This window comes from Eretmochelys imbricata, chromosome 16 (genome assembly GCF_965152235.1).
Source record: "Eretmochelys imbricata isolate rEreImb1 chromosome 16, rEreImb1.hap1, whole genome shotgun sequence".
NCBI classification, from domain to species: domain Eukaryota; kingdom Metazoa; phylum Chordata; order Testudines; family Cheloniidae; genus Eretmochelys; species Eretmochelys imbricata.
Window position 1 is genome coordinate 16,424,231 of NC_135587.1, and position 24,308 is coordinate 16,448,538.

Consider the following 24,308-nt stretch of genomic DNA (forward strand, 5'->3'; position numbering starts at 1 on the left):
CTAGATTATCTAGGACTAGCATCATTAATTAAGATGCTAATGAGCGACGCTATAAATAAGGAAGGGCAATGAGCGGAGCGGCTCTCCAGAGGATGGGGTTAGTGCGGGGCTCGGTCCACGCCTCCCCACCCCTCTCCCCCTAGGGAGCCATGTGGAGCCAGCCAGCCACCAGCGCACGAGAAGCACCGCCCCCGAGCAAGGCCTGCACGCGCCGGAAGCAGCCTCGTTCTGGCGGGTTGCTGACGTCATTGTGAGAGCCCCCTATCTGCTGGGCTTGAGGTCCCCTTCCCCCTCTGCTTCCGGCGGAAGTTTGGGGCCTTTCCTTTTCCGGGTACGGGTGCCCAGGCGGCGGAAAGAGGCAGGCAGGACGGAGCGGCGGCGGCGGTGGCGGTAGTGGTGGGGGTGGCTGGCGCGTGTAATGGCGGAGCTGGCGCAGGGGCAGAGCGCGGCTCCAGTGGGGATTAAATCCGAGGGCTTCGCCGACGCTTTGCACCGGGTCCGCCAGGTAACGGAGCCCGGGCACAGGAGCAGGCCTCGGAGCCGCTGCTAGGCCTCGGGGCGCGAGAGGGAGCGGGGCGGCCCGGCCAGGTGGCGAGTGGGGCAGAGGCTGGAGCGGGCTGCGCGTGGGGCGCAGGGGCTTGCGCCTCCTTCTGGGGAAGGACCCCGGGGGGCTGGAGCGAGGCCTGCGAGGGGCGGGGTGGGAGGGGGATGGCATGGGCCGGCGCCCTAGGCGCACCCTGGATGGGCGGGGAGCGCTGGGGCAGAGGTTGTGGGGAGACCAGTCTCGTGGCTCTCCCAGGCCTTGTTCACCACCTGCCCAACTTTCTCTCTGAAAAATAATGCCCGGACCTTGTGTCTGTGCAGCGCCTTTCATCACCCAGGAGGCCAGAGTGCTTGTGAAAACGCCTCCCCGCTGTAAGATTTAGGAAGTGTTGGGTGCGGGGGGGGGGGGGGGGGGGAATAGACCCCTAAGGGGTTTATAGGGATGCAAGGTTGAAGGAGGTCAGACAGCTGGAGGTGCAGGTTCTGTGGGCTTTTGGGAGATATGGTTACTTTGCAGTTCAGTGGTTGGGCTTCTGACACAGAAAAAGTGGCTGTTTCATAAAGAAATACTAACCTGCAACATTTTCCTTGGCAAAGTTAATAGAAATAAGCTTTCACCCTTTTTTTGTTCCTTAAAAAAGGATACTTAAGACTAGTCTAGGTAAATCAATTTAAACTATAATATAGGGAAAATACTGTATTTATCATTAGGGGTTAGCATCCATCCCAGAAGAGGTGGAAAAGTGTAACTTCTGTGATTCTAAAACAAAGATATTCAAAGATGGGTGGAGAGGGTTAGGGAAATCCAAACAACTTTTCTGCATAAAATCTAGGATGTCTGAGAAATGTAGCTCACGAAAGCTTTTGCTCAAATAAATTTGTTAGTCTCTAAGGTGCCACAAGTATTCCTTTTCTTTTTGTGAATACAGACTAACACGGCTGCTACTCTGAAACCTGAGAAATTATGGTGCTCCTTAGCAATGTGCAAGTTTATGAAAAGTGATCTCAGAGACAGGAGACCACTGCCTTGTGGGTTTTGCTAGTTGTGCAAAATTCATTCCTGTGTATTCATCATTTTTCTTGTTCCATATTTATCGCAGGTGTTAAATGGAACTTGTTCATTGTGGTTATTTACATTCCAACAGGACATAACGTGGCTAACTACTAGAAGCAAGTCTTGAAGATTCTGTATGGTCTTACTGTCCCTTTCCAGTTTTGCTGGGGTGGTGGGGGAAAAGATCTCTGTTGCCCAGATACTTGTATTCTATTCTTTAACTGAGAAGCTCCTGGAGAAATAAGTTGGATCATGAAACCTTTTGACCTATTGTTCTAACGAAGCGAAAGGGCTCACCACTTTGTACAGCTCCGTCATAAACCAATATGGTAGCGAATACTGATTTTTACCTAGTCTTCAGAGACTTGTGCAAAGACACTGGCTGTTCTAGGTAGCACATCATCTACTTTTTTTGGAAAGACACACATTATCTGCAACTTACTGCTTTTCAGCTATTGATCCAAAGCATCACATCTTAGTAATGTTTTACAATATGCAATAGGTAACTCTCTTCTGCAGTGACCCAGACAAGGCAAATCAGATTTTTCAGTGGCTACTACAGCTGTGTTGACTTGACTGCATGTTGATGTCTGTGTCTTCCTGTTAGCATCAGATCGTTAACCTTTAGAGGCTGTTGTACTGGGAAATATCGTAGACACATGTCATAATCTGGACCTCTTACTGAAGGCCTCCAGCTGCAGAAATTCATTTTGAGTATTTGAGAATGTTTTCTGCCTTTTCTTAAGTAATGGATGGACTTTATCTTGGACAGCCTGCTCAGGTAGAAGAAAAGTTTCCATTATTTGCTGATCATTTGTGGCTTTTTGAAAGGAAACGGAGTACTGCATTGGAAACGTACTGAATTCATACTGAAATGCACCATTCACTGGATCAATAACGAGTTAAACGTGAAGGAGGAATTTCTGTGACTGTATTGACCTGTGTATATTAGTGAAAGTTGATCGCTTATCTATGCTAATATGGCTGCTCTGTCAGATTTGTGGGTTATGGTAGGATTGTTCCACACGCTCATACACAGAGAAAATGGAGCATTAAACTGTACCATAATCGGGGCCCTTTTTAATTGTAAATTGGCTTTTCTTTACGTTTAATAGGGGAATGAATAAATTGATATCCCTAGGCCCAGAATGTACTGAGTTACTCTAGTGAAAGCTTTGAAAGTCTTCAAAGCCGTCTACTTCCAATGAAGTGTCCTAGGAACAGGATGCTTTACAGGCCTTTATCAATGAAAATAAATGTGTCTGATAAATGTGGGCTCCCCCAAGATTTGGTAGTTGAATCACTGATCTGCTATTCTGTAAGATGGTTGTACGCTGCCTGGCTTGACAGCTTTGTTCAGTATTCTTTGGGGGAGGGAGAGTTGTTGATTCTGGGCAAAAAATAGAACTTAAGATCAAGCTCACTATCTTAATAGCTGTGAAGGGAGTTCATTAACTGAGTACAAGTAGTTTGGCTCATGCCTTGCTGTGATGTGACTAAATCCTTGTCACAGTGACCAATATGAAATGAGGTGGTCTTGGTTCACTTCCTAGTGGGCAGTTGTGTGCCTTACAGATCCAACTATCACCTCTTCACACCTCTGGCATTCTTGTTGAATGGGGTGTAGAGACTGATTCTGCTGTCTTGTCCCTAGAGATGGTGACTAAGATTTTGGCTGAAATTAGGAAAGTTTGCACTGTACTTGTCCATGGCATACCTCTTCTGTAGGTAGATGTCATTGGGGGGAGGGGGGATTTCAGCAATATGGTACCTTTTTATGAACTCTGTTCGCTTAAAAAAAATCCATGCAAACCCTAGAACTGCTACAGCTCTGCTTTGGCCCCTGGGTTATTGATGTAAATACCCCCTCTTGTGGTTTTGAATCAATTTTGAACTAAAGCTGCATATAGGACTGTTAATCTAAATGTGCTGGAGGTCCACTTTCACTTCTCATAGGGGTTATATTATTGTAAATCTGGGTTGAACCATCAGTATTGTGGGCAACTAAATATTCAGGTCAGTAGATCTACAGGATGATCAGACACAGTAACTGCATGCTTAGACATTGTGAAATGAGCTGGCAACCACAGAAGTCTGTAGGACCTTTCAAAGAAATGAGTTGTCTTGTTTTATTGGATTGTCCTAGGTGAACCCTTTTTTATAGTAATAGTGTCAAATTTCTGATACAAACCTACAAAACAAAAAAATCTCTAAATGTATGCTGATGCTTTGAGACACAAGTTCTCCCCGCCTTCCATAGGGAATCTCAGATTCGTGGATTAGCTGACATATGCAGTAGCCAGCTCACATAGTGAGGCTGCTGATACTGTAATTTGGAATTCAATTGCTTTTGAGAGTTAGAACATTTGTATTACTCCTTTAAGGAATGTAACTTGTATTAACAAATTTTCCTGGTGATTCATTCCCCTCCCCTCCTTAACAGTCTCACCATGTAATAAATTATTTTTCTTTGGTGCTAGTCCCATCTCCACATGCACATGGCACTCTTGCAGTGAAGTGATTTGCATCATAAAAAATCTAAATTTGAGAAATTAGCCGGATACTTACTAGCCGGAGGTTTAAATTGACTATCTAGAGGAAGATACAAAAGACAAAGTTAGCGGCCCCGTCGTTGATGTGATGTGATGTGATGGGTAATGGCTGGTAAGCCCTTGTTCTGCCAACCTTAGGTGCTGGGATTTTTATCATGGTCCCATCAGGACCCTATGTGTAAACTCCATCTTTCATATCAGGCTCTACCTTGTAGGTCTCCTTTTTTAATTTAAAAAAAAAAAAAAGGGGGGGGGACAGGAAGAACACTCCAACCACTCCTTTGGAAGGGAGATACTTCTCTGCCTCTTTATGCCTTTTTTGGACTCCTAGGGGTGGGGAAGGGGGAGGAAGGTATCAGCTACTCTACATCTCCCTGGCCTTTTCCCCTCTCCCCCTCATTTCTTAGATTTTCTTCAAATAAATCAATAGCTGGTCTTTGCTGCTGCAGCTGGTTTTCCCAGTTAAGGCAAAACAAAACTTACATGGTTCTGGACAGTTTCACCACTCCTCACAGGGTTCTAGATAGCAGTTGAGAAACTGACGCAAGTCACGTTACCTTCAGTATTCTGCTTGACAAACATGAGCAGCAGCGGAGGCACTGGAGCTGTTGGAAGACTCAGGGCGATAATACTTCATTGAGTTATATTGTATTAAGATCTGAAAGATTCTTTTTGTAGCCGTAGTCTAGAAACTTAGACTAAATTCTGTAGAAGTTGATGGTTTAGGTCCTATCACACTTGCCTTCGAAACTTTCATCTTCCGCACGTGAATGGATTTTAAATCCTTAAACGATATTGTAAAAGAAGGATGCACCAGAGGTATAAATGGACAGAAGTCTAAAAGGTACCAGGTCACATGCCTCCCGAACTACTAGGAATACTTCAATTTAAAGAAATAGTTTTATTTTTTATCTTCATTGTAAATAGTAAAGCACGTACAACTATCACTTTTTTCCATGACTGTTCCTCTGCAAATGTGTAGCTCAGGTTTTGAATGGCCAGCCAAATCCCAGAAATAATTTCTGCTTTAGTGATGTTTCTACAACACACTTTAGAATTAAACTGAATAAAGGCTTTTATATAGGGGGAATGGAGAATGGCGTCTAGAGGGGTGAAAGCAGTAGCTAGCAGTACATTACTCAAGGTCATCCAGTCAGATAAGGGCTAGGGCTGCATGCTTTTGTTAATTTCCTAGCTTCAGAATGCCTCATTTATCTTCCTGCAGAACCTGTAGTAATAAATGAGGCTCCTATTGTAACTTAAACAAGAGACATTAAAACATAATGTAACTGCTGCATCTATTCTAAATGTTTGCTAACTTTACATTGTAGTTTTTGATTTTTTTTTTTTTCCTCCTGTGGTAAGGAATTGGTCAGTGGTCCCTGTATAATCCAACAGCGGTCTTTAAAAATATATCTTTAAAATATTCATAAGCCTTGACCAGCTTGAAATAATTGTGCATTGTGAAAATGCTGACTTTGAATTTTAGTCTAGTTTCTGTAGGCCAAATTCTGCCCTAATTGTATATTTTTGACTCTTAGCAGGGTAGTTTGGAAACAGCACAGGTGTAGCCAAGGGCAGGATTTGGACCAAATGAACTATTTAAAGTATAAATTCAGTTGTGGAAATTGGGGGGGTGGGAGGACTTTTTTAACAAAATAACTGTTAAAATGGGAGACTGTTCTCAATGAACCTGTTAAAACATATGATCAGTAACCTGTCACAATATGTTAGGGCTCGCAGACCCAGTCTATTGCAGATCTGTGGATTATAAATTATTACATAGGAGCTGTTAGTAGATTCCAAAAACGGCTGTTTATCTTTATTTTTCCGTATTGAAGTGGTATTTGAAATTTAAATAGCTTTAATAAAGCAACCAAGCGAGGGATAGCAGATGGGAGGAGGGCCAGAAACATGTCATGGTATAGAATATGACAGTTTACATAAGCAGGCACCTGAGACACTGCATGTGTTTGGGGAGGTGGACAGTACATATTAATGTGACCCCTAAAATTGTATTTACATGAAACCAGTGGTTTTGGGTGACACAAATAAACCACACCTGAATTGTTCTGTAATTGCAGCATTTTGTGGAGCTGCATTATTCCATATATTAAAAAGAAACTAGATCGCCTCAGACTGACCACCCCTTCCTCTTCAGTGGGTTCTAGAAAAGATGCAACTTGGGTTTCAGCTGCCCCTGTTAATTTCCAGTTGTACGTGCAAGTGCACCCTGTCGAGATTGCAAAAATATGATAGGGAAAAGAGGGAAATCGAGAACTTCTTTTGGAACCTGCATACTGATACTGTTTTTATATTTATATGTATACATATATATATATATTATTTATTTTTAAAGGAAGGGGGCAGACTGAAGACAACCGAAGGCCATTTTTATTCACTATAAGTAGCACAAACAATGTTTTTTACTCTTTTAAAAAAAAATAAATAAAAAGAGTGAAGTGAAAAGCAGTGTCCTAGTGTAATAGAAATCCATGTTACAAAGAGCTTTCTACTTTACTTACTGCAGGTCCTGAATTTTGGACAGCCGGCTTTTCCTCTGCAGCAGTTGGTAGCGTCAACAACTTGAACCCTTGTAGATATGTCAGTTGTTGCAAGGAAAGCTACATTTTAGAAACACCTTTGGTTATATATTTCCATCTCTTTTCCCTTCATTATGAAGAATGTCTGTGTAAAAAGATATTATTTTGTTGCTATTGCTTATTCTCTACTGAAATCCCAATTAGTAGTAATCTGATATCAGAACTGATTGTGTGGAAATGATTTTCTGCTACTTCTATTCTTCTGAACTAAATCCTCCATCAAACTCCTAATACAGAGCCTGTCGAAATATTTTTCCTTGGAAAAGAATGAGGGGAACAATACAGAATAAGACACTTTTCTGAACATTCATCAGGTTTTGCATGAAGCATCATTTCATATACTTTATGCTGCTCTTATTAACAAAAATCCCTCTTAAAAAAATGAGTGTAGTTTCTTGGTATCCCTACGTTTATTTTAGTTACTTATCTGGCCTCCATTGCTATGGTATCTGCACACCTCACAGTCTTTAGTGTAGTTATCCTTGCAACACCCCTGTGAATTAAGAAGTGCTACTATCCCCATTTTACAGACGAGGAAATGAGGCAGAGAGACAAGTGACTTACTTGACATCACACAGGGAGTCTGTTGCAGAGCAGGGAATTGGGCTGCTGAATCCCAGGCTAGCACCCTAACTATTGGACTGTCCTTCCTCTACTAATAACATCTGATATTTAAATAAATGCCTATGACATGGTACAGGAAACAACGCTGGGCAAAGGAGAATGTACTGAAATAGGAATATCAGAAGTAAGCAGAAACAGTTAACTTGTGAAGTAAATTACAGTTTTTTTCATCTTTGCGCCATGAAAGCCCTGATTTTAGTAGCTAAAAAGACAAAACAGTAACAGGAGAAAGTGCTCTAGTAGACAGCAAGGACCAAAGAATTTAGTTGCTATGGCTGACATTTCACGTACGCTAATTTTTAAACAAAATCTGCTTCAACAGATTGCTGCTAAAATTGGAGATATTCCTCACTTGAATAATACTGCGCCGCTGGTGGACCCCTCTGTCTATGGTTATGGAGTACAAAAAAGACCCCTGGATGATGGAGGTAAGCTGGCCATTTTTTGACAATAGGTATTTCAGATATAGCATTCAGGAATGTTTATTTGTGGACATGGAAATAGAGGATCAGTTTCACATTTGTAGTAGGAATAGCCGAGATGACTTAGTGGATAATTTTGTGTGTTGAGATTGTACACAAGAATTCCTGTGCTGTTTAGTTTTGCTCAGATAGTACAACACTCATATTTTCAACCGTATTTTCAAAACTATACATTCTACAAGGAATATTATCAACTTACTGGTTTTTAGAGAGATTTAGCTAAGTAATATAATTATTTAACATTTGAATTGTAAATGAGGTATCATTGTGTTATGGACTATGTACACATAACAAAAAGACAGTTCCTTCCTGAAATTGCTTACAGTCTACATATAAAACTGTAAACGGCAGGTAGGTGATAGCACACGGCAGCTGTGAGATGATTATAACAAGTGTAACAAGCAGCAGTCACAGCATGACAGCTGATTAGGTAGGCATCTCAGCACAAGTTTTATAGAGAGACTTAAAAGAGGAAACTGATGGGGCTATTTCTTATTTCCTAGTGGGAAGGTTATTCCATATTTATCCATCACAGTATTTCTTAACCCTTTCTCCAGTGCATCTGGTGGTGGCCATGGTTTGAGTCAAAATACTAGACTAGATAGACCACCTTGTCTGATCCTTATTTTATATTAATATTCCATTATTTAAAATATCCTTGTGAATTGCTAAAAATGTTTTCCTGGCTGGTAGTTTGACTTTTGTAAATTTTTGCTGCGTTTCTGGTGCTACAGAAGTCAGAATGGATGCGTGTATCCATACGAATCTGTGTCATCAGTTGTGCACTGCTCTTGGAACAGTGTGTTTTATTACCTGCTGCCTTACAGCACCAAAAAGCTCTCACTTCCTTGTTGCAGCAGTTGTATCAAAGGGGCTTTGGTCTCCTTTTCCTCACCAGATTAGAAAACTAGTACTTATAGTTCCGGTTTTTTGCCTGACAAAGGTACCCTTGCCGGGTGATTCTTTTCCACAAATGTACTGTTCAGACTTTGAAATTTTGCATATAACCTTAACTTTCTCTCTTTAAATGTAGATGAACTTTCAGTCACTGGATTTTTTTGTGATTGGGGTAATGCTCTAATGTAGGGCAACACCAGAGCAGCACAGGGGAGGGAGGCAGGCAGGCAGGCAGGCAAACAGTCTCATCTTAGGGTTTCACCTATGGAAGGAAAAATACCCCTTCTCTCTGCTAATTCTCAATTGCCTTGGGAAATGGATGTGACAAGGTGCTGATAAGATGGGTGGACTGTCTCTTCCTTCTGAGGAATCATTCTGGGGCATGGGAGAGAAGTTCCTGGCCTGCTGTCGTCTCAGCTGTCAGAAGATACTCCTTCCTCCAATATCAGCCCTCAGTGTCCAAAAGGAGACCTACCATTTGCTTCCTATTCAGTTCAGTGGGATATTTCCTCTTGTGCACCCATATACACCCCCCCCCCCTCACACACACACACAGATAGTTGATAGTTGGAGTGTTCCTGTGAGACCAGCCACCTTCCATCTGGGCTAAAGCATCATTTTTTCAGTGCTTCCAATGCCCTGATATGAGAGCGAGAAGCCTGTTCTAATTCTCCGTCTTCTGTATGGCAAAACTGTGTTACCAACTTAATCAGTGAACTGTTCAAACCTGATGCTCTTTCGTAACCAAAATGGGCCTCTTCAGAGTGTTACTAGTTGCCTTACTAGACTAACCAAATCTTTTGTGTTTGACTAGATCATAAGTGCTTAGCACATTCATTTTGATCCAGTTAGAGCTGTAATAGCCCCTCTTTCCTTTCCAGTGGTTCCGTGCTTCATTTCCTCTGAAATTCAACAAAAACAAATGTCTGATTATGGGCATACATCTCTAATGAGGGTATTCCTGGAGTTTTCCTCCATTCCAGAATTATGCTCACTACAGTGCTCAGTGTTAAGGCCTAACATTCTTCCAGTGAGAGTTGAAAAATATTTTACTGACTGCAGTGAAAGTAAGAACAGCCATACTGGGTCAGACCAATGGTCCATCTAGCCCAATATCTTGTCTTCTGACAGTGGCCACTTCCAGATGCTTGAGAGGGAATGAATAGATGCAGTGATCCATCCCAGGTTGTCCAGTCCCAGCTTCTGGCAGTCAGAGGCTTAGGAATATACGGTTATGAAATTGCATCCCTGACCATCTTGGCTAATAGCCATTAATGGATCTGTTCACCATGAACTTATATATTTCTTTTTTGAACCCAGTTATACTTTTGGCCTTCAAAACATCACCTGATTGACTGCATTGTGTGAAGTAGTACTTTCTTATGTTTGGTTCTGGTGTTATGTGAAGGGGTAAATAACACTTCCCTATTCACTTTCTCCACAGCATTCACAATTTTATAGGCCTGTATCGTATTACCCCTTAGTCTTTTCTAAAATGAGCAATCCCGGTCTTTTTAATCTATCCTCCTAATCATTTTTGTTGCCCTTCTCTGTACCTTTTCCAATTCTAAACTTTTTAGAGATGGGCAACCAGAATTGCATGCAGAATTCAAGATGTGTCATACCATGGATTTATATAGTGGCATTGTGATATTTTCTGTCGTATTTATCACTTTCCTAATGGATTCTAACATTGTTAGCTTTTTTGACTGCCACTCCACATTAAGTAGATGTTTTCAGAGAAATATCCAAGAACTCTTTCTGGAGTCGTAACAACTAATTTAGAACCTATCATTTTGTATGTATGTTTGGGTTTATTTTTTGTGCATTGCTTTGCACATATCAGCCTTGAATTTCATCTGCCATTTTGTTGTCCAGTCATGCAGTTGTGTGAGAACCCTTTAACTTTTCGCTCTCAGCTTGGATTTAACTATCTTGAGTAATTCTGAATTGTGCAAATTTTGCCACCTCACTGTTCACCCTCATTTCCAGCTCACTTATGAATATGTTGAACAGAACAGGTCTCAGTACAGATCGTTGGGGGACCCCACTATTTTTGTCTCTCCATTGTGAAAACTGACCATTGATTCCTACCCTTTGTTTCCTATCTCTTATCCAGTTACTGATCCATGAGAGGACTTTTCCTCTTATCCCATGACTACTTACTTTGCTTAAGAGCCTTAGGTGTGGGACCTTGTCAAAGGCTTTCTGAAAGTTCAAGTACACTATATAAACTGAATCACCCTTGTCCATATACTTGTTGACCACCTCAAATAATTCTAATAGGTTGGTCAGGTATAATTTCCCTTTACAAAAGCTGTTGACTCTTTGCCAACATATTGTGTTTATGTATATATCTGATAATTTTGTTCTTTACTAAAGTTTCAACCAATTTGTCTAGTTCTGAAGTTACTTACCTGCTCGTAGTTGCTCGGATCGCCTATGGAGCCTTTTTTATAAAAAAAAAAAAATTAGGTATCCTCCAGTCGTCGGTTACAAAGGCTGATTTTAAGCAATAGGTTACATACCCCAGTTCTGCAGTTTCATGTTTGAGTTCCTTCAGAACTCTTGGGTGAATACCATCTGGTCCTGATGACTTATTGTTTAGTTTATCAATGTGTTCCAAAACCACCTCAATCTGGGACAGTTCCTTAGATTTGTCACCTACAAAGAATGGCTTAAGTGTGGGAATCTCCCTCACATCCTCTACAGTGAAGACCAATGCACAAAATTCATTTAGCTTCTCTACAGCAGCATTGTCCTCCTTGCATTTAGCTTCTCTGAATTGGAAATGGCAATGAATTGTCAAGCTTACTACGTTTAAGTGTGAGGGATGATTGTATAAAAAAGTTTATGAAGTTATGAAGCTTATAAAGTTTGTGAAAACAAACCTGACTTTAATCTTCTTACCCTTAAGTAAATATCAGTTGTATAGTAGTAATAAATTCTGCATGTTTACTTGCTTCACTAATCTGCCAAAATAAGATTGTGGCATGTATTTATGCCCTTAGAATGAAGAAATTAACAGACCAGTTGCATTGGGGAGGGGAAAAGAGAAGAATGAATCCCTCTCTACCATGGGGCACACACTTTATCAGTCTCTGGACTGGAAATTCCTGCATGTTGCACAATCACCTAGTCTGTATTTGGCAAGTAAGAAATTTCCCTCTGGCACTTTTTTGCCATGCCTTTTATTAAAGTATCCTACCTTTGATTTTAACTTGTTGTTGCATGCATTGTTAAATAACAAGATATTATGCAAAACTGAGCTCAATTATGTCAGGTTCAGATGAAATATTTTTAATTCATACTTTTCATGTAACTAGATCAAAACTGATAGTCACTTCAATAATTATGAAGCAGGAACAGTTCCCCAACAACATGGCGGTGTCTGCTTGAGTAAGGATGTTTCTGATAGGCTTCTGAAAACAAATTTCAGTCTTGTAGAAAAGCCTGGAGCCTGTCCATAATTCAAGCAAAATAATACTTGCCACTTAACATCTTCTAAGCATAGCAGTAATCGAATGCTTCAAAATGGTAGATTGGGACGCTGGCTGTTCCATATCCAGCATCTGGTGATGGTCTCGGTTGAAGCAATCTTTCATTAGTGGTGGGTGCTTCAGAAGTGGAAAAGATGTTGGTCTATTGTGAGTGTAGGAGGTAAAGCCTCAGATATTCCTCCCTCACTTCTTAACATCCCAGTAGTCCTGATCATGATGGAGGTGAGATCTATGAAAGTGCTCCATTTTAGAAAGAAAGCAAACCAGATAGCAGTTGGGTAGGAGTGAGGGAGCTTTTCATGGGAACATGTTATCCCAGAACTATAAACTAAAGAAAGAGCATCTTGAAAAATTTCCATACTTGTTTAAGTGTGCAAAGTATTGCACATTGGAAGGAATAATTACTCGTACATCTGATTCCGTTCTAAATCAACTGTAACAACTGAGGAAAAGCTGGGCATCCTTATGGACAGCTCAGTGAAGACCTCTGCTTAGTGTGCAGCAATGGTCAAAAAAGAAAACAGTGTTAGGATGTCTAAGGAGTGGGATGGAGAATAATACTAAACATTATCCTATTCTATAAACCAATAAAGTGGCCACCCCTGGAATACTGTGCTCATATAATGAGCCCATAGAATTCACTGCCAAAAACTTAAGTATGGATAGCAAGAACATCTAGCTTTAGTAAAGATTTAAAGGGAAAACTTTAGGTATACCTTCTCACTTCAGGACCTAAGCTGACCTCTGACTACTGGGGGTTAGAAAAAAACTTTTCATGGGACAGATTGTTGAAAACTGCCTATTACGTTATTATGTATTTGTATAATACTTAGCACCTAGGAGCCCCAGTCATGGACCAAGACCCCATTATGTTTGGTGCTGTACGGATACAGAACAAAGACAGTCCCTACCCCAAAGAGTTTATAGTCTAACTATAGAACAAGAGACAACAGATGAATACAGACAGGGGAGTACAATGAGCCAATACAGGTATGGTAGGCAGTGGTCTCATCACACCAGCAACCTAACCATTGCCAAGATTTTGTTGGGGTTCTTGTACCTCCTTTCAGCATCTTGAAGTGGCTACTGTCAGACTGGATACTTGACTAGATGGCTCACTGATTTGGTCCCGTATGGCAGTTTGTGCATTTATTAAAATCTAAATCTGAATTGAAAAGTGAAAAATAGCATCTGATACAGATGTATTTGGTTCTATATGAATTCTTAATGCACAAATGACCAAAGCACTTTTAGAATGTCATCTATATTAGGGCTGTGGATTAATCGCAGTTAACTCATGCGATTAATTAAAATGAATTTCATTTTAAACCATAAATACCAATTGACATTTATTAAATATTTTTGGATGTTTTTCTACATTTTCAAATATATTGATTTCAGTTACAACACAAAATACAAAGTGTACAGTGCTCACTTTATTTTTGATTACATATTTACACTGTAAAACAAGAAATAGTATAAGTACTGTAGTGCCATCTCTTTAGCATGAAAGTTAAACTTACAAATGTAGAATTATGTACAAAAAATAACTGCATTCAAAAATAAAACGTCAAACTTTAGAGCCTACAAGTCGACTCAGTCCTACTTCTTGTTCAGCTAATTGCTCGGATAAACAAGTTTATTTACATTTATGGGAGATAATGTTGCCCGTTTCTTATTTACAATGTCACCTGAAAGTGAGAACAGGTGTTCGCAAGGCACTTGTGTAGCAGGCATTGCAAGGTATTTATGTGCCAGATATGCTAAACATCTGTATGTCCCTTCGTGCTTCAGCCACCATTCCAGAGGACATGCTTCCATGCTGATGACTCTCATTAAAAAAAATCAGTTAGTTAAATTTGTGACTGAATTGCTTGGGGAGAGTTGAATCCTGCTGTTTTACCGACATTCTGCCATATTTCATGTTATAACAGTCTCCAATGATGACCCAGCAGATGATGTTCCTTATAAGAAATCTTTCACTGCAGATTTGACAAAAATGCAAAGAAGGTACCAATGCAAAACTTCTAAAGATAGCTACAGGACTTGACCCAAGGTTCAGGAATCTGAAGTGCCTTCCAAAATCTGAGAGGGACATGGTGTGCAGCATGCTTTCCGAAGTCTTAAAAGATCGACACTCGGATACAGAAACTATAGAACCCAAACCACCAAAAAAGAAAATCAGTCTTCTGCTGGTGGCACCCATTCAGATGATGAAAATGAACATGGGTCTGTCCGCATGGCTTTGGATAGTTATCAAGCAGAACCCATCAGCATGGACACATGTCCTCTGGAATGGTGGTTGAAGCGTGAGGGGATATACGAATGTTTAGCATATCTGGCACATAAATACCTTGCAATGCCTGTTACACAAGTGCCTTGCGAACACCTGTTCTTGCCTTCAGGTGACCTTGTAAATAAGAAGCGGGCAGCATTATCTCCCATAAATGTAAACAAACTTGTTTGTCTGAGCAGTTGGCTGAACAAGAAGTAGGACTGAGTGGACTTTGTTTTATTTTTGAATGCAGTTACTTTTTATACATAATTCTACATTTGTAAGTTTAACTTTCATGATAAAGAAATTACACTACAGTACTTGTACTATGTGAATTGAAAAATATTATTTCTTTTGTTTTTTACAGTGTTAATATTTGTAATCAAAAATTTAGTGAGCACTGTACACTTTGTATTCTGTCATAACTGAAATGGATATATTTGAAAATGTAGAAAACACCCAAAAATATTTAAATAATGGTATTGTTATTGGTTAACAGTGCGATTAATCGCAATTAATTTTTTTAATTGCATGACAGCCCTTTAATACATATATACAAATATAATTTTATGTAGTCAGACCTTGTACTTGTAAATTTAAGCCCACAGTGAAGTCTTATTGGCAAATCATGAACGTCTCCAAAATTTGGTTAAGTGCTGTTAAATAACCTCGGCAGCATAAATTCAGCTTCTGTAATGAGCTTGCTAATTCCTTACAGTTCCTTTCAATTTCATCGAAAGTTCCTCATTCAAATAGATGCTTCCGTATAGCAGGCATTGTTTGGTTTCCCAGCAGAACCTTTTAGAGGCGCTGTACTCTCTGGTGGATTTTGTACACACGGACTTTGTCTACATACAGTGAATAGAAATACTAATATTACTCCGTAGTTTATTGGGATGCTGTACTTGAAATCTGGTCTCTAGCTTTCATAAAGTTGCATGTACTTTACTTGTCCTTGACCCCTTGTATATCTTTGTGATTTTTACAGTCAAAATGTTCTTTTTAAAAAAAATTCTGCTGTGTAAGACCATGCAAACAAAAGGAAAATTGACTGACAGTGCAGGGATAAAAAATAAGTGACCACATGCAAAAGCTGTGAAATTCACTAAATCATCAAACTTGTAGGGATGGAAGGGGGAGAGGAAATATATTTATTCTTTCAGTGTTAATAATCTTAGGTTTTACTTGTAGTAGTAAGTAAATCTTAAACAGAAATATGATTATCCCAGTAAATACCCTCTTTAAGTGTAGGATGAAAAGACTGTATTACTGCAGCAAACTAGGGTCCCAGTTTAGTAAGCCTCTTCACAGAACTCCCCCTGAATTTTAAATAGAGACATCTAAGGCAGAGGTTCTCAATTTTTTGGTAGCCCATGATTTACAGATGTTTATAAATGCCCAGCTCGCTCCCTACTATGACACCTGTGGACCACATTCCTTCCCATCTACAACTGCATAATATCCCTGAGATCTCTTCAGTGATCATGTCTATGGAAAAGTAATATTGGGAAAGTATGTTATATTTTTAATAATCAGTAGCTGGAAACAGGGACAGCTTGTACTATGTGACTAGCCAGTTTTTCAGCACAGCACCAGTGGTCCATGGACCACAGTTTGGAAACATCACCACAAAGGGACTTTTCAGATCACTTCCATAAACATGTGTTGGATTTTGGGGGGGTTGGTTAAACCCTGCTGGTAAGTGTCAAAACAAATCCAGTAGTAAAAAATAGCCTGGCTCAGGCATTGTTCTCTTTTTTCTTCTTTCTTAATACTCTTGCATATTCTGTGAATCCAATTTTCCAATAGCGGAATGTGGGAATGAACTGCCAGGGTCTAGGAAATCTTAACTCATACCTGTACAGTTCTGTAAATGGCTGCCAGCACTGCTGAGTGATGTAAGATTATGAAATTGTCTCTGAGACAAATGGTGGCAGTGCATTGGTCATAAGTTCTGTTGCTTTTATAGCCTTTCCTGGGAGAAGAGATTTGTCATAGTATTGGAAAACAGTGCATAAATTCCCCCCTCCTTTTTTTTAAATAACCTTAATCTACAGTTTAGAGCTACTAAAATTGGCTACACTAACCTAGGCTGTGGATCTGAAATGGAGCCTGAAACAGAGGATTTTCAGTTTCATTATTTCCTTTCTCTGGGAAGTACTCTAAAATGTGCATGCTTTTCTTCACACACAGGGCTTGGACAGGGTGGGGGTCTAACTGAGAACTGGTAGCACAGTTCGGCAAAACTGGCTTTATTGGCACGAACACTCACTCTAACTTCTGTTTAATTTTATGTGGCACTTATATAGCACCCGTATTCATAGATCTTGAAGCGCTTTGCAAAGGTGGATTATCCTCATTTTAGTGATGAGGAATGTGCACAGGAGGGGGTATAAATCGTAGAGTGCTCTAAAATGTAGACCCTGCTGACATGCGCTAAAAGATTCTTCATGCATGTTAACATATAGTGCTGTGTCAAACAGGACTACATCAACGTGCATTAGGTGCCTTTTAGAGCATATCAGCAGGGCCTATACAGGGTAGTTAGAGTGCAACACTTTAAATGCTCTACAGTTTACACTCCTCTGTTGTGTGTTGCCACGCTGTGTAGACAGGGCCCGAGTTGCTTAGATGTAATGTCTTGCTCTTGTTTGCATGCAGTTGAAAATAGAATCCAGCTCTCATGACTCAGTCCCCATATTCTATTGGCTGCTACTGTTGTACTGCCAGAATATTTTTAACTAATGGCGCAATTTAACCATTTTACAGCATCAAACAATTTAAAAAAAAAAAATTTGCTTTTTCAAAGGAAGAGGGGAGCTTGTCTAGTAGCTGCAGCTTATTGAGTCTCAGAAATTGAAGATCAGACCCTGAACTTTGTCATGTCCATTTTAAGTCCAGTCAGTCCTTTGAGGAATTGTCTTGTATTCTTTAGTGACATAGGATTTAGAACTGGTGCTCAGCCTTCAGATAGAGGACTGCTGCTGTTCTGGGGCAAAGAGCGTTGGCAGGAGGAGATAGGGAGGAATCCTAGAGACATCTCCCCACCCCCAAAATGTTTATAGTGACTTCAAGTGGCAAAGCAAATCTAATGTTTCACATTATTTGTGTTAGAGTAGTGCCTATAGATCTCAACCAAGATCATGGCCCCATTTAAGTGCTGTACATACACATAATAGGAGAAGATCCTTGTCTCAGAACTTCCAATCAAAATAGACTAGAACAATGGGTGAAAGAGAGGACGTGTTATCCCTGTCTTGCAGATGGGGAACTGAGACCAAGAGTCAGAAGGTTCTGTGGCAGAATCGGAACCCAAACCCAATCTTCTCTCCCCTCATTTCAATGATCCCTTAAAGATGCAAATGTTTCATTTATAGTAATGAGCACTTCAAAGGAATTGTAACTTAAGGAGTGGAAGAACGGCAGACCTCCCCTCCGGTTGAAGTTCTTTAAGGCTTCATTAGGGAGAAAACTAGTGACAGACTTGAGGAGGGAGAAGTATTTGAGGGAAAAATACACTTTAATCACCCCATCCCCCAAACACTCCTGACCCTCTTCAGTAAGTGTGTACTTCTCAAAATCCTAAAGTATAGTTTGCAACCTTCTATGCCTCAGCTTCTGCATGTGTTGCATTGCTGTGGTTTTATTCTTGTGAGGGATATTTTCTTCCATAAGATTGTATATTCCCACCATGCACATTAATTTGGTGGGAGGCACTGCACTATTTTATAGGGTGGAAAATAAAAAATAAAAATCTGCATTTGTGTTGAGTATCTGTTAGGCAGAATTCAGTTAAGGTGAAGCCTAAAGCAGGATGTAGAGTTATCAACCAGCAGGTGCCATTAACAGGAAATTGGGCTGATTTTATTCAGTCTTTCTCCTTATTTGCAGTAAAATGACTGCACTTACAGTTAAATTGTACTCAATAGATGTGAAGAGGGGGAGGGGGAACACATACGTGGCCTATCAGTGTTCAACCCCTTCCTTGCCATTAAGCGGAAGATGGTGCCCTCTGCATAGAATATATCATCAGTTTTTGGTATTTCAGTACATGCATTCTGTCCCAGACTTGCCTCTCTATTAGTCTGTCTTTCAGAGCAAAATGGGCATGTTTGAGAGAGAATGAAACTTCAGATTGTTGGAACCATGGGCTAATCATTTTCTCATGGAGGGGTAATTTTTTGGGGGGGGGGGCATGGAGTTTCTCAGCATTTCATGTTCTTGGGTAGGGAACAGGGAGAGTGCATGTACGTGGAAGATGCAGGCAAGTCTTGTGCTTAAGTCATATAGGACTAGGAGGCAAGAAATCTGGGTTCTACTCCTCTGTTACAGACTTTATGTAGGTGCCTTAACCTTTGTGCCCCCCATTTCCCCTTAAGTAAAATGAGGCTATCTACTTTACCTGCATGTTGAAAGGGTTAATTTGTTTGTAATGTGCTCAAAATCTTTGGATGGGAGGCTCTCCAGATGTGCAGTACATTATTTTCATGACTTAAATGAGCTCTTCTGCTTGTCAACAAAACAGTATCTCCCCAACCAGTACTTGTTACAAAATGGAAGCTATGCTTAATTATCAGTGTAAAAATTTAGGACAAGTGGAAGGGTTTATTGGGGTACAGCTCTGTTTCTTAATCTGTTTAATATTCCTATCCAGTTTGCTAAGAGAGATGCTGAAACAGATTGTGTTAGGGAAAATGCTAAAAAGAAATGTGAAACAGCCCTGGCAATAATGGGACTGCTCTTTCTGCGACCTTGTTGGAATAATGTGAAATTGTGATCCATGGCTAGGGCCCCTAGTGCTGTGGTAAAACAAATAATGTCTCTTGCCCTATTATTGTTGTAAGAGTATTTTTAAACCAGCTTGGGAACAGGATGGTATGTTTCCGAATTTACTGAATAAGCTTGTATCTTATTTGCTCAGCCCTTCTGGGTAGTAGTATCTTTATCAATAAGAGCAAATATTCCCCATTACATCACCCAACTTTTCTACTGCAGTATTGATAACTCTTAAATTAGGACATTTTATATTCAGTGTGAGCGTATGCAAAGGCAAATCTAAAGGGGTCAATAACACAGCAGTTGTCTTACCTCTGAGCTGAACAGCATAATAAAAATGTATATATTCTGTCAATATCTTGTCCAGGACCATTATCAAGATATTGACACACAACAGAAATAAGGTATTGACTCTGCCTATTTTATTTATCTAAAGAGTGTGTTTGGTCACAGATTTTATGCATTTTTCTATTAGAGAGACAAGGTGGGTGAGGTAATATCTCTTATTGGACCAGCTTCTATGGGTGAAAGACAAGCTTTTAAGCTTACACAGAGCTAGTCTTCCGGTCTGGGAAAGGTACTCAGTGTCTCGGCTAAATCCAAGGAGGAACATGTTACAAAAGATCATTTTAAGGGGAGGTGGGCAGTTAACACCCCTGCAGTCAGGACAAAGGAGGGTTAGCAGGTCACAGGTTGTTGTAATGAGCCATAAATCCAGGATCTTTGAGTCCATGACTTGTAGTGTCTAGCAAAGTTATGAATTTAAGCTCCCAGGCTAGTCTTCTGAAGGTGTTGTGCAGGTTTCCTTTGAGAATGAGGCCTGAGAGATCAGATACAGAGTGATCATTCTGTGAAAAGTGTTTGCCTGCTGATTATATGGTGGTCTTGTCTTGTCGTTTTTTTTTCCTGAGAGTTCATTTGAGAGCGTAGTGATTGTTTAATTTCACCCAGGTATTTGCTGTTGGGGCATTTAGGGCACTGGCAGAGGTATACCACATGTTATGATAGGCATGTGAAGGACCTATGGATCTTGAAATGTATGTTGTGGGAGTATTGGTCATCATAAGGGTGGAATTGTCTGCAACTTTTGCATCTGTTATGACAGGGTGTTGCTTCAAACAACCCTCCAACCTCACGGTGCTCATCAGAAGCAAGGTCTTCACAGTCCAAGACATAACTCAAAGCAGCATCAGACCATGCCATAACAGATGCAAAATCTGCACTTCTCTCTGCTCCTGTGATGACGAATACCCCTCACAACCAACGTAATCAAAATGGTCCTTCTAGTTGTTAGGAGCAAATGGCCCATTTCTTAATGTGTTTCACACAGGTGAAGTTTTGTAGTGCGTTTTGTGGGATATTTTTCCTACTTTGCAGTGGGACCCTGTTAGGGATGTAAAATATTTAATTGGTTAGCATTAGTCAACTGGTTAGCATTAGTCTAAATGGTTAACCCCGGGCTGGCCAGCCCACCAACCCCAGGAACCCCATGCTGGCCGGCCAGATGCTGGCTGGCTGGCTGGCTGGAGCAGCTCCCAAGCCCCTCTCCCTTTAATCGGATAACCGTTTAAACAATATAATTTTAAACGTTTAAATGGATAACTTTTAAAACAATATTTACATCCCTAGACCCTGTCAGAACCTCCCACCAACAGAGCTACACCCTCTCGCGGAGGTGGAGTTATTAAGCCTGTGGGAGAGCTCTCTTCCATTGGCTTAGAGTGCCTTCTACAGACGTACTATGGCGGCACAGCTGCACCGATGTAAATTTGTAGTGTAGACCTGCCTTGAGCACCTTTCCTGGCCCTGAAGAGCCCTGTGTAAGCTCAAAGCTAGTCTCTCTTCACCAACAGAAGCTGGTCCAATAAGATTACCTCACCCTCCTTGTCTCTCTAATATCCTGGGACCAACATGGCTACAGCACTGCAAAACAATACTCTTATTATATTTGAAGAATGTGAGGTGCATCCGTTTTCTTCTTCTTCTCATCAGCTGAGTCACAACTTATTTCAGATCAAAGAATGTGAAAGTTATCGCTAAAAAGTTTGGAACAAAATATTTATCACAGTTCAGATGATCAAAATGGTCTTCTAGCTGTTGGGAGCAAATGGCCCATTTCTTAGTATGTTTCCTACAGGTGAAGTCCTGTAGGAAGCTTTGCAGGATGTTTTCCGACTTTGCAGTGGGCCCCTGTTTGTAATTGCACCATATTTTTACAGTAACTTCTGGAGGAAAAATTAATCGGGGGGGGAGGCTTGAAACGAATAGCAAAAACGTTGTCTGGTTGGGGGAGGTTAGTTGAGGAAGTGAGGGGTAATCCTAGATGAGCCACAAGCTGACAATGTAAGTGTGGCTAAAATGTGTGTATTCAGTAGAAATGTGATAAAAGGATACAATGTGGGTGCCACAAGGTTACTTAACAGACCTATTCCTTTAACAGGTCTCCGTTTAAGTGGGCTCCATGGAGCACAGATAAGAGATACAGAGAGAAGTATGTGCAAGTGATCTCTAATGCTTCTGATTAAACTAAATCTCAAAATCTGCTTTGGCTTTTTGATTTTTTTTTTTAAATTTAATATGTACCAAAATCTGCTTGATCTTTACATTTGGGTTTAATTTGGGAAGCGGGGGAGGTAAGTTTACAGGGATTTGGGCTGGCAGGATTTTCTCCCATGACTCTCAGCATGGGGAGATCCAGATCAATTTCGTATCCTGTGTTCAGCTGGACACTGGATTGTAGACTGCGTTGATCAAGAAATCCCCTCCTGTTTCTTACCACATAACACATTCATTTCAGCCATTGAACCTAAATTACCATTTTGCTTTTCTTTCTTTTTTTTGATGAAATGGTAAGAACTCTTTCTGTAGGGATGAAGTTAGTTTATCCGTACTAATGCTTTGATTTTTTTTTTTTTTTTTCCCTTTTCCTCTCTGCCACAGTAGGTAACCAGTTAGGGGCCCTGGTACATCAAAGGTAAGCAGTGGGTTATGTTTTATTATTTATTGATCAGTTCTAATTGTTTATTGATCCACCATCTGTACTAGAGTGCTAGGAAGTCAGAGGTTGAGAACGTGGAAAACTATTGGCTCTCTTTTTCTCCAGACTGCAGTTTTTGCCTACCCTTTGAGACACTGCACACTTGAAAAAAAGAGCTCACATTTTTGTAAGGAAGGCTTGGATTTGGCTTCATCTACCTTTGTAGGACTGAGCATAAGAAAATGACGTGCTTTTTTGGCAGTGGAAGAGGAATCGGAAGTATTAAGCTGGCAATTGAGGTTTTTCTCATTTTGCTGGTAAAATATGACCCCTTGGATGACTTCTTACCCGGCATGACATAGTGTGGCTCTAAAGGATGCTGTCTTAAGTCTTAGAGTAGCAGCCGTGTTAGTCTGTATCCGCAAAAACAAAAGAAGTACTTGTGGCATCTTAGAGACTAACCAATTTATTTGAGCATAAGCTTTCGTGTCTTAAGTCGTGCTTGGTTTTTAGGATCTTGTGTTTCTGTAGCGAGTGGTGGTGATTTCACTTCAGAAGTTGCCTCTTGCCTCTTATCCTTAAATTCCAGATATGTTGGTGGCAGCACACTACCATCATAACCAATCCCCCTGTTAAGGGCTCAGCAGAAAGGGCAAGGAATGGCTATGGATACTTTCAAGCTCCCAGTGTTTAGAAGTGGTACTATTACACCCAGGTTGAAGTGTGATAGAACAGTTGGTAGACCCTTGCTGTGCCTGTTCCCTTTCCAAACAGAGGACCTCATTCTTTAAGCTGTCAGCTAGCACTCTTTCACCACCACTAATTTACTCGGGGACCCTTTTATAATACAGGATCGAACCGTAGCATCACGCTGCTGTCTGACAGTAAGGGCGACCCATATTCTAACTCTGGTAAGAGTGGGACAATATAATGCTGCAGTAGGTAATCATGTTATGGATTAGGTCCTCAGTCATAAGTACTTATCTATGGCGCAGCTGGGGAAAAGTTTAGAAATTCATATTTTTATTCTTCCCATGGCTGTTATAATACAAACTGTGTCATAAGATCTCGCAACAAGCCTCATTAGAAACCTATGCTGAGCTTCCTCCAAAGATATTTAATTGCTTTCAGGGGTGTCAAACAAATTGGATATTGTGCATTTTCCAATGTATGAAGTTGGGAAGTGTCTATCAAGATTCACTTGAATCAAGTGCTAATAAAAATGGCAAATGCCATATTCATTGGGCTGTGTTTAAGAGGAGTATCGTGTGGAAAACAAGCGAGGTGGTAATTCTGCTTTACTCAACGCTGATTAGGCCTCAGGTGGAAAACTTTAGTTTTTGGCATCACATTTTAAGATGGGGAAATTGGAGTGTCCAGAGAGCAATAAAAATGATAAAACATTTCGTGAAAATTTAAGACCTATGACGAACAGTTGAGAACTGCTTCTGTTAATTCCAGAGACAATCTAGCCAAGGGGAGGTATAATTGTCTACAAATACATGAAGGGATATTAGAGGTCGGCGGCCAGTTAGTCTCATGCAGTAAGGACAGACCAAGAAGTAATGGTCTTAAGCTGCATCATGGAAAATTGAGGTTCCATTTTAGAAAAAAGATTTACAAGAACAGACAAAGGAGGTATGGAATCCACTTAAGTGGAGCTGATCAAGGGTAGATTTAAAATCTATCAGAGTTTAGGAATAACTAAACCAATTCTTCCACAAAGAAGGGGGTAAAATAGATGACCCTCAAGGGGTCACTTCCAACCCAAATGGTTTTGATTATGGCTGAAGTGTTTACTTTTCTGTACAAAACTTTGTACTCTGTGTGGCTGACTTTTGTGGGAGGACAAAGGTGGTCTACTAAACTGTTCTTTGCAGTGACTATTTGAATCTCTATTTTTAGGACAGTAATAACAGAAGAATTCAAAGTGCCTGATAAAATGGTTGGATTTAGTAAGTATCCTGGATGTTTTTGTTCTAAATTCAGTTTCTAAATGTATGTTCTGTTCAGGAACAGTGCTTA

General features: G+C 40.4%; 1 protein-coding gene across 8 annotated transcripts in view; it reads left to right on the top strand.

Annotated features, from left to right (window-relative positions):
* Window positions 1-343: 343 nt before the first annotated feature.
* The window catches only part of FUBP3 (far upstream element binding protein 3), a 56,247-nt gene continuing 32,282 nt past the window's right edge, over window positions 344-24,308 (top strand). For 4 of the 8 annotated variants that reach the window (XM_077835659.1, XM_077835664.1, XM_077835663.1 and 1 more), the window contains exons 1-5: window positions 344-505; window positions 7,699-7,804; window positions 21,747-21,797; window positions 22,247-22,280; window positions 24,189-24,238. In XM_077835659.1, the coding sequence (XP_077691785.1) occupies window positions 419-505; window positions 7,699-7,804; window positions 21,747-21,797; window positions 22,247-22,280; window positions 24,189-24,238 (328 nt within the window). In that variant the 5' untranslated portion in view covers window positions 344-418. Of the gene's footprint in view, window positions 506-7,698; window positions 7,805-11,766; window positions 11,909-21,746; window positions 21,798-22,246; window positions 22,281-24,188; window positions 24,239-24,308 lie in introns of those variants that run through there. The other 4 variants (XM_077835661.1, XM_077835666.1, XM_077835660.1 and 1 more) reach the window with 3 other exon arrangements.